The following is a 10,734-nucleotide window of genomic DNA, read 5'->3' as shown; positions in this document are numbered from 1 at the left end:
TTTAAAAATTTCTTTCAAATATATCCATGCTAAATTTTTAGATTTTCTAATAATAATTATTTCAATATGATTTTTTAATAATTAAAAAATCATATTGCTGGACTATATACTAATACAACAACATTGTATATTCTTTTAAAATACTAAAATTCTCTCAAAATATTGAAAATGGATAAAAAAAACCAAACAAAAATATTTTTCATTTCAACTTTTAGAAAAAGATCTTACTTTTGGATTAAAAAAATATTTTTGAAAAGATATTTAAAAAAAAGCCAAACACCCCCTTATGTTTTCCCTTGTATATACACGAACACGAAAATTACCAAAAGGCAGCTGAAAACCAGTGGTCTCCAGCACTCTATGCCGTGACAAAGAGCGTCTCCATATATACACACAAACACATCCCAGCCCTAACTACAAAGAATCGCGGTACGCCACAAAGTCTCGTCCCACTCGTCAAGAGTGCCAGATTTATCACTGCTGCTTGTAGTGGCGGGCTTTCGAGCGTATGGGCTGCTTGAATATGATAACGAGTGATGAAAAGTGGCGAAACTGAATCTGGATTGTGATTAGTTCTGTTGATTCACGCGTAGATCTTAACAATTGGGGTTTTAGATCTGCGTTTTGTCTTCTGAATCTGGGTTTTTCTCCATGGCCTCCGCTTTTCCTCTGCCTGTCACTGCTGCCCAGGTCAAGTTTTGAATCTTTCTCCAGGCCGATAAATCGTTTTATTCACATGCAAGTGAATTGATTTTGTTTGCTCATATGTTGTGTATGCATTTATATTTGCTGGTATGCGGATTTGAATGGTCACGGATGGACCAGTTAATTTAGCGAATGGAAACTGGAAAGGAAACTTGTATTTTTTTGTTGAAATGTGTGAATGTCTACGTCTTATTGCTGTTGTACATGGATATGGGTGGTGGTTCCGCCGCCAATATGCAGCAAAAGAAGCTCTCTGGTGCAACAGTTTATTGCAGCGGCTTGTTTGCTTGTGTATGTGTCTACTCTTATCAGTAGATATACGTACATGCTTGGCATGCCTTTAGAATGTGTGGATAAATGTAGTTATGTATCATGCATATGTATCATGTGAATCTTGACTAGTGGTTTAAAAACGTTTGTTCTGGTTTTTGTTGAGTTGTTTCCTTTTTTTGTTACATTTTTTGAGGAATTTCTGGGACCATTGTATCTGTGAGTACATGCTTACTTGTTTATATTCATGGCAAACGGTGCTGTGGACATATACACAGATTTCTATCTATTTTTTTTTACAAATTTTGGGGAATCAGCATGCAAATTAATTTCACCTCGAATGATTTTTTTGTACTATTTGGGTTCTTCGTATGATTCAATTATAAAAAATAATGCTCCATTTCGGAAATTCATCATCTTCAAATAGAAAATATCTTGCATCGTTCTGTTCCCTATAAATGCAGAATTATATGGTTATAAGTATCCGGTCTACATATGATGGTAGAATGCTGCATTCCAAGACAAATTATATTAGTTCTTTCTATGCATCCACAATTTTTCATCACTTGTCATGATATAAGAAAGCAAGGAAATGTCATTAATGCAAACTCAACTCCTCAGTATTTGTGTATGATGGACTTTTTTGTTGACACTTTTTACCTTTTCTTGTGAAGGTGGGGACATACTTTGTCGGGCAGTACTATCAGATGCTACAGAACCAGCCAGATTTTGTGCACCAATTTTACAATGATGCCAGCACCATGCTTCGGAATGATGGAAACTCAAGAGAAACTGCTAATACTATGCTGGTATTCTTAGAAAAACCTCTTGCTTGCACATGTGGATTAGTCAGAATGTTTAAATTTTCTTTAATCAATTTATTCCATATATGTTTAAAATGTGACAGCATAGAATAATCTGCAGCATATGACGGTAATGGCATAATTATTTATCAAGTGATTTTTTTATCCAATCACCATTGGGTCAACCTTGGTTGCCATATTCAGGGCCGATCCTAACAATATTTGGGCCTGAGTCTAACTTTTAAAAAGAGGCCTCTGAATCATAATGCGTATGCATATTTTTTTTAGTTCCGTAGCAATTTTTCAAATTAAATCAATACGTTAAAGGCAATATAAAAATCTAAATGAATAAAAATATCAAACATGTGCAAAATGATCACTAAAAAACAACCCGCCTAACAGTTTTAGAGCTAAAAATACTAATCAAGTCTGTATAATCAAGTTGTTCAGCAATTTCTTTCTCAATCGATAACATAGCTAATCCATTCAATCTTTCTTGTGACATGGTTGATCGGAGAAAAGTTTTGATGAGCTTTAACTTTGAGAAACTTCGCTCTGCACTTGCTACTGTGACCGGGACAGTCAACAAGATTTTATAAGCAATATGAGCATTTGGAAAACATCCATCCATTTTCTTTAAGTAATTCACTACATCAATGGCCGATTTTGCTTCTCTTGGTAATGAGCACCGCAAGAATGTCAACTCCGAAAATAGATCATCCCCATTAATATCAGAACAACCCTTATGAGTCAAAGAATTTTCAAGATTTTTGCAAGACCCCAACAAAGTTTCATCGTCTGCATGTTGTAACCTCTCTAGATTGAACAAAAAACCAAATGTTTCTTCATATTTTTGAAACTGTTAAAATCGAGCTTTCATAGAAGAACGAGCTTGATCGATTATAAAGAGAAAGTAGTTAATTCGAAAAGATTCTGCAGCTGACTGTATCACTTCTTCACTGTTACTTTCACCAAATTGTTTCTTTCTTCGAATAACACGTTTCTCTCGAAATACAGCTTCAATGCCCATCCCACATGCCATTTCTTTAGCTTCAACCATGGCCTTATCGTAACCATCTTCTCTAAATTCTTCAAGAAATAAAACAATTCCTCGTAAAAGTTTGATAGAAACATCAATATCCATATTTTCAGATTGAAGAAATTTGCTCACAGTGTTGATAGCATGCAACAATTTGTACCAAATTACCACACCAAGCAAGAATTCAAAATTCTCAAGTTCATATAATGCTAAGGACTCAGCTTCACTCTTCGTTTTGGGATCTTCACTATCATTTGCCAAGTCATACAAAGCATCTCTTATTTGTGCAATTTGCTCTTTTATAGGTTTAACACTCTCAACATGACTTTCCCATCGTGTTTGTGACAATGGCTTAACTGTCAAACCCTTCACGTGATCTTTGAAAATCTTCCACCGCTTGGTAGAAGAGGAGAACAATGTATAGATCCGTTGTATTACTCCAAAAAATGACATAGCCTTAGGACAACAATTCGCCATATCACACAAAGCTAAATTGAGACTATGACAACCACAAGGAGTATAAAGAGAGAAACATCAGAAAATAAAAGAAACGAATAGATAAATAATATCAATAACAGCAAAAACTCGGGTTATATTCATTACATACTCCTACAAACGGATGAGTAATAATGATAAACAAATAATATGGTTAATATGAAACAGAAAAGACCGATTCTGGAACTCATGAATTGGTAGAAGTGAGATCGCATTACCAATGGGAAAGATTCATACCCTTGCCATTATTAAAGGTGCTTCTGTTGACCCTAGCTGAATATGTTTGGATCAATGATAATACATGCCACTTCACCTAAATAGAACTAACTTGGTGGCAGAGGGTTTCAAAATCAAATTCCCAAATGTTTTGGTTTAGACAAGATCTTATAAATTATTTTTCATCCATTTTGTATAAACAAACCAATTTCAGGGACAATTTGACACAAGGTGAGCAAAACGTGCCACTATACTAATGCAATGCGTTTTTTTATCTGAGAAGGCCTCCATTTCAAATTTCTTTTTATCGAAAACCCAACACAACAAGAGGCAAGACTCAATCAGAAATATCTTATGCTCTCCCTTCAACATCAAATTCTTAATTATTGTAGACATCCTCAACAACCAATTATGTTTACGATAGCTGTGGTTTTCTCAGAACCTACATAAACATTAAGAAAATAAACTTAGAAACAGGAAGTTTATTGTCTTCTAGAAAACCTACATGAACAATTACGTAATCACCTTATCCACCACACAATATCTGGTTCACATCTTTTGAAGCACAAATCAACAACAAACAACAAAGACCCAATTGCTTGACAAAACATCACCAAAAAAATTATATCTAAAAAAATGAATATAAAAAACCGAAGGGTGAGGAGAGTGAATCATACAGTTTTGACTTCAAATTATTACTGTACATAACATTAATACACTTACAAGGGTGAGGTTGGTGAGCAATTGATGCTGGAGAGTGGAGTCGAAGATTTAGAAAACCGAAGACGAAGGGTAGAAGCGTGGAGCGGTGAAAAGAAATTTTACAGACTTTTATTTTATATTTTATGGATTCTTTAAATTTTAATATTTATAAATTTAAAAAAAAACTTTTTTTTATATATAATAAATTTTTTTTAACATTTTTGGGCCCTAAAAAGATATGGGCCTGAGTCAGTGGACTCTTAGGACTCTTAATAAGCACGGCCCTGGCCATATTGTCGTAGTTTGCGGTTACACCATCCCGGTCTCTTGTCCATGACAATAATCATAACCTACCTCCTTTTGTATGTGTTTTCTGTCGTGCCCCAATCCTGGATGAAACTGCAAGAATGAAGAACTTTGACTACTATTTAATATTGATTTTTTGCAATGTAGCGCCCTTACCCGAGCCACTACTAAACAGACTAATAAGCATGCGTCATTAAACTTGACAACAGCTATTAAACATATGAAATCAAATATCTTAATCATCTTATAACCCAAACAAAAATATAATAATAATCTTAGTCTTAATTGTTAATACAACCAAATCAAAATCATAATCATGCAGGAGAATCGGAGAAACCAAATAAAACATTTACTAGATCATCATCGAAAACCCAATTGCTTTAATCACTTCCCTGGCCATCCGAATCGTTGAACCTAAAACCTGTCCCGTGGAATTGGCTGTCCAAGATGAAAACAAGGATGTGAGCGACAATCGCCCAATACGAGAATGTACGAATATACAAACTGATATGATGTATCTGAAATGCAATATGCTCGGATATCAAGGATAAGTCCAGAATCTCATACTCAATCTAGAGGCGCCTAAGTGTGTAGTCTCTGATATACTCTAGGCATGTTTTGACTCCCACACTCATCATCAAGACGTAGAACTACCGACTACGATGTCAAGGGTCATTAGAGCCCGTGAGTCACGTTAGGCACTGTAGCTTTTGATACCCAACCGTCCACAATACAGAACAGGGTTGTTCGGCCCCAACAAACGAGGTATATCTCAAAAGATATCATGCCCAACATGATATGTCAAAACAGTAAAAATATATATTATGCAACATATAAGTGTGTAATAAACTTGGATATCTCAGTACATCACGTACCTCACTTCTAAAACTAGACAATACCAACATACTGAAATCGCTGTCAAGCAAGATCCAAAATCACTAAACACGCCTCTAAGTTCTTCCTAATGATCTTTCAATCTCTATTTAAGTCTTTAGGATTATATCTGCGTCCGTCGTCATCCTGCTGTTGACGTCTTGATCTGTGTGTGCTGGTTTACCGACCCCTCATCGAGTCGACACTAACTTTGAAGCTTTCCGACACTAAACTACCCTAAAAATTGACTAGAAAACCTAAGGTATATGGCTAGAACTCGAGAGAGAGAAACTGAGGGAAAACAATGTAGGAAACAAATAAAATCAGTTTTCATTTATAGGCATCCGGACTAGTTAAGAGGATCTGAACTCAATCTTATCTGTCACTTGATATAATCTCATTCGTCTAGTTGGATTTATCGGATAATGTAATCTGAAGTAGATTGAGTGGTCTATTTTAAATTCGGTGGATTCCAACATGATAATACTCAATTATTTGATTAATTAACGACTCTTTAATAATGTCTTAGTTACTACTTCATTCAAATAAGGTTTCGGGTCACTACAGGCAAATTGATTTGTAAGATTGTACTTGTTACATTTCAGCATGGTATATTTGATGATTAATTCAACGCCTCATGATTCACTTTGATTAGTTCCAATATAAATTTTCATGATCGTCCATCCTGTTTTATCCTTTGTAATTAGAACCAGTAAATGTTGGTTATTGAGCTTTTCTTGCCTCACAGAAAATACACCAACTCATTATGTCGCTGAACTATTCTGGGATAGAAATTAAGACTGCACATTCTTTAGAATCTTGGAACTGTGGAGTTCTAGTGATGGTTTCTGGTTCGGTGCTTGTAAAAGGCTTCAATGGGAGGAAAAAGTTTGTGGAAACCTTTTTTCTTGCCCCTCAGGAGAAAGGATACTTTGTCTTCAATGACATATTCCACTATGTTGACGAAGAACAGATTCTTCAGAATCCAATTGTTTATTTACCTCAGAGAAATCTTGACTCCAACCTGCATTTGCCAGCTACACTTCGAGAACAAGGTTGTCCTTTTCATTTTGTTCCGTTTTTTAAACTTGGTTTCCAGTGAAAATGCACTTAGCCGAAAGGAGGAAAAAAACTCTAAAATAAACTTTTTTTGGACTTGACAATGTGGGAGTGGTGCTAAATATTTAGCCCACTTTCTTTGTGTGCTAGGGAAATTTAACGAGTTAGCAGCATGTGCCTCTGTTTATGTCATTGCACATATAAATGCTAATAAAGTGATTTTCTCCATTCAGTAGATAATATAGAGCTAAATATGGAAAAAACCATGATCCCATTCTAATTATATGGACTTTGGTCATTTTTGCAGTGTCCAATTATGGGTTGGATGGAGATTTTCAGTCTAGGGAGTTTTTGGCGACTGGAATTATCGAAGAGAATGGCCCTGCCAGTAGTTTCAAATATCCAGAAGAACAGCTTCAGCAAGTCCCTGACTCAGAACAGGTTCTGGAAGATACTTTTGATGTGCAGTTGAATGGTTCACTTCAGGGAACTATGAACTCTGTGCCTGACCATTTATTTTCCCCCGTCGAAGAACCTGTTGTTGAGCCCCAAAAGCATACTTATGCTTCCATAGTACGTGGTCAATAATGAGAACTCACACTTTTTGTGTTGTACACTGTATTTATATTGCCAGTTTCTCATGAATTGTGTCTTTTACTATCTTTTACTATGGCTCAAAGTTACAGGTTGCTAAAGCGAATTCTGCTCCAGCGGTGCCAATTCCACCATCTTTGAGCAAGCCTGTTTCTCCTTCAGACTTGCGGCATTTACCTGAAGCCACAATCCAACCGTTGGCTGCATCCTCGAACCCACTTGAAAGGTTGGATAGTCTGGAAGAAGTACAGGTTGTGGAAGATGAAGGTGACGACTTTCTCCCACTTCTCTGTTATCGTGTTTCATTTTCTGGTGATTTATTGGATAACTTAAGTAAGACTCTGTGTTGGATCATGAAGACCTTTTCCCTTTCTTCGGTTACAGAGGTAAATACGAAAGAAATGTTCTAAAAATACATCAATTAGTTATATTGGATAATTTACATTCATCTAATCTTTACTTTGTGATATCCAAATACGTTCAAAGAGATGTGAAATTAAGACTGATTTTACATCTAAGGTAAATGTTAATCAAAATCTGATTTATTGATTGCATTTTTCCCATATTTATTTCCCTTAATTTTATGTCCGATATATCAAATGAGATTTTGGCTTTCATGATAAAAGTTTGTTTCTAACCTTTATTTGTATTTCTTTATATTCATTCTGTAGTTGAAATAATGTCAGTGTATGTGAGCAATGTTCCGACTACTATGGCTACTTCAGAAATCGGGGAGGAGTTCAAGAAGTTTGGTAAACTCAAGCCTGATGGTGTGGCCATTAGAACTCGGAAGGTCATTTCTCCTTTTCTCCCTACCCTTTAGTTTCTTGTGTTAAACTGCTAAAAATGGCATACCTCCTCTTTATGTAGGATATCGATGCATGCTATGCATTTGTTGAATTTGAAGACGTCTCTGGGGTGCAGAATGCGATTAAGGTTTGGCCAGATTATTCTTTGTATTTTCCATTGCTTGTTGTATCTTTATAGGAATTTCTAAACAGAAATTCGGTAGTCCCTATTCCAATATTTTATGTGTCGCTATAATAGCACCTCAGATAAGAGTGAATGCCTCTGAATAAGAAAAGAATTTGACCCCGTAACTTATATCGGTTACTTGCAGGCATCCACAGTTCAGATAGGTGCACATCAGCTCTACATTGAAGAGCGAAGGCCAAATAGAAACAACTTCATTCGAGGGGGAAGTATGTATTCCTGTTTTATGGTTTTGACTTGCATGGATCTATGAAATTTTATGGCATAAGCATTTTTTCCACACTATTTTATTGTTAATTTCCTCGGGGTTTTCATTTAATTAAGACGTGTTGGAAACGAATGCTTTCTTTGCCACAAGATAAACCTTCAAGAGTTATAACTGGATGTTGAAAGAATGGTAAAGCTTGAGTTCCGTAAGTTCCTTGCATATGCATGAAGTTTCCAAGGGATAACTTATTTATCAATCCTAAATTTGCACAAGCCTTCTTTTTGAGAATCACTCTTCGTCTGGTCTCTAACTGGGTACAAATTTTTTTACTTTTCTCCTTGCGACCACTAAAGTGCTGATATAAAAAAAGATACGATAAAATGAATTCCTTATTAAATTCTGCTTATGTCAGAATGGAATGTGAACTTTATTTAACCTTTAGGCTTTAAGTACCTGATTTACTTGCATGAAGGAAATGCAGAGACTTGTTGATTTTTGGTTTAATCAGCAGTTTTAGCAAGCGGCAAGTAGGTCGTTTTGTAACAACTGTTCAGATTATTTTACGGAACATAGTTTCAGGGGATGTAAATGAAAATCTGCTTTTCAAAATGAAAGATCTGTTAAATTTTGTTATGCATTAGAAATCATATGTTGTATCTGAGAACACGGAATATCTGATAGCAAGTCATCGTGGTTGAGTAAATTCGAGCTTTAAATCCTCCCACCCTTGCCACTGAAAACGGATGCATCTCACTTGGTTTCTTCTGGTAATCACCGCTACCATTCTTAAATTCTTTCATGGTTGGCTTGTTTTGAACAGGAGCAAGGGGTAGAGGCCGGGTTAGCTACTATATGGAAGGAACAAGGGGACATTTTGGTGGCCGGAGTTTTGGCAGAGGGATCACACAAGATGGCACTGAGCGTCCTTACAATAGACCACGTGGAAATGGTTTCTATAGGCAGGTACCTCGACAAGAAAGAGCGCATTCCACCTATCAGCAAGGAATGGGCATTACTCGGAATGAGGGATAAGTACTTCGATTTGGACAAGGAATTTCGAGGCATGGAGTAATGTTTATTCTCAATAGTTTTTTCCTTCTTTTCTACAAAGTTAATGGAAGCATGTCTTAATTAAATGTTCTGGCAGGTAATAACTAGTCATTACTGATTTTTTTTTTCTTTTTGTATTGGGAATTGACCAAAACGCCATTTTTTAGATACCTGAGTATTAATGCAGAGGTTTATAATTTTTGTGGTTTATATTTATTGTTGTTGTTATTATTATTATTATTATTATTATAAGTTACTCAAATTTTGGCATTCGAATTTACTATGATGATATGGAGCGACTCTACATGGCATTATTGTTAAAAGGGACCTTTGTTCTCAAATTTCAAGTGTAATCTTTTGCAAAAAGTTCGAACTTCTTTAAAAACATCAAATTGAGTTTCAAGATCAAGTATTTGGCAGATGCTTGTCGGAGTTTCTGATCCCACGTTAATGAAAATAGTCCCACCCGAAAAAAGTAAAATAAAAATAAATAAATAAATAAATAGGTGTAACATCTCAGATTCAACAACTGTCCCTACTACATCAAGATGAGTCTTTCTGCGTGCTTATGTTTTCACTCACACGAACCTTAAGAAACTTATCAGGTGCTCACTTATCCCAAAATTACCCAAACTCAAGCACGCTTAACTTAAGGAGGAAACACACTTAACTTAAGACCTCCTCAACTGTATATTTTCATATCTGAACAGTTTTTGGAATCTCTTTCCTTCATGTGTAAGATCGGTTCATTCATGTTCACTTTGCCTAGAAGCCTGCTAGGAGCTGCTCATTGTTCGTGCAATCTCGTGGCATCTGCGATCACCCCGCCCTCTTCGGCCCCGGGCCTCACATGCCCACCAGGTTCCGATTGGTTCGTCCTCGAACCACACCGTACTAGGAGAAGTCGGCTCTGATACTAATTGTAATGCCCCAGATTCGAAGACTGTCACCACTGTATCAAGACTAATCTTTCTGCGTACTTATGTCCTAACTTACACGTACCTTTGGAAACTTTCCAGAGGCTTATCCATCGCAAAATTGCCCTAACTCAAGCACGCTTAATTTTGGAGTTCTTATGTGATGAGCTACCGAATCCAGGATGCACATTCTTGATATTAGTAATATATATCAAATTTTTTAAACCCTCTTCAACTGCACAATCCCATATCTGAACAGTTTTTGGAATTCCTCTCATTTCGGTGTAAGATCGGAACATTCCTTTCGTCTAGAAGCCTGTCGGGAGCCGCTAATTGTTCATGCAACCTCATGCCGACGATCACCACCTCCCTCTTCGATCCGAGCCTCGCAACAGGTGTGATGCTTGGTAATTTGAAAGGCTTACAAATTATGATTCTTTAAAATCTAAATTTTTGTGACTAATTTTTTGATCTTATGATAATAAATAGATATTTAAGTTATTC

The 10,734-nt window shown here is 36.1% G+C and overlaps 1 protein-coding gene and 1 pseudogene across 2 annotated transcripts; one reads left to right on the top strand and one right to left on the bottom strand.

Annotated features, from left to right (window-relative positions):
• The first annotated feature begins 326 nt into the window (after positions 1-326).
• Positions 327-9,523, top strand: LOC140829476 (nuclear transport factor 2-like). 2 transcript variants are annotated; one of them, XM_073192740.1, is made up of 9 exons: positions 327-690; positions 1,650-1,784; positions 6,158-6,464; positions 6,776-7,041; positions 7,155-7,329; positions 7,734-7,855; positions 7,933-7,998; positions 8,183-8,264; positions 9,084-9,523. In XM_073192740.1, the coding sequence occupies exons 1-9, from the start codon at positions 652-654 to the stop codon at positions 9,293-9,295; spliced, it is 1,404 nt and encodes a 467-aa protein (XP_073048841.1). In that variant the 5' UTR covers positions 327-651; the 3' UTR covers positions 9,296-9,523. The 2 variants fall into 2 exon arrangements, with proteins under 2 accessions (XP_073048841.1, XP_073048840.1); XM_073192739.1 differs by having other exon boundaries at positions 7,149-7,329.
• LOC140829477 (uncharacterized) lies at positions 2,113-3,315 on the bottom strand (annotated as a pseudogene).
• Positions 9,524-10,734: the final 1,211 nt, after the last annotated feature.

The sequence above is a fragment of the Primulina eburnea genome, chromosome 4 (genome assembly GCF_022965805.1).
Source record: "Primulina eburnea isolate SZY01 chromosome 4, ASM2296580v1, whole genome shotgun sequence".
NCBI lineage: Eukaryota > Viridiplantae > Streptophyta > Magnoliopsida > Lamiales > Gesneriaceae > Primulina > Primulina eburnea.
The sequence above is the reverse complement of the archived record's forward strand: the minus strand, read 5'-3'. Positions and strand labels throughout refer to the sequence as shown.

Bases quoted from the DNA above. Each gene is read 5' to 3' on its own strand.
- LOC140829476 (XM_073192739.1), top strand. From the start codon at position 652: ATGGCCTCCGCTTTTCCTCTGCCTGTCACTGCTGCCCAG. The intron at 691-1,649 runs GTCAAGTTTTGA...TTTCTTGTGAAG, and splicing joins TGCCTGTCACTGCTGCCCAG to GTGGGGACATACTTTGTCGG. The intron at 7,999-8,182 runs GTTTGGCCAGAT...GGTTACTTGCAG, and splicing joins GGGTGCAGAATGCGATTAAG to GCATCCACAGTTCAGATAGG.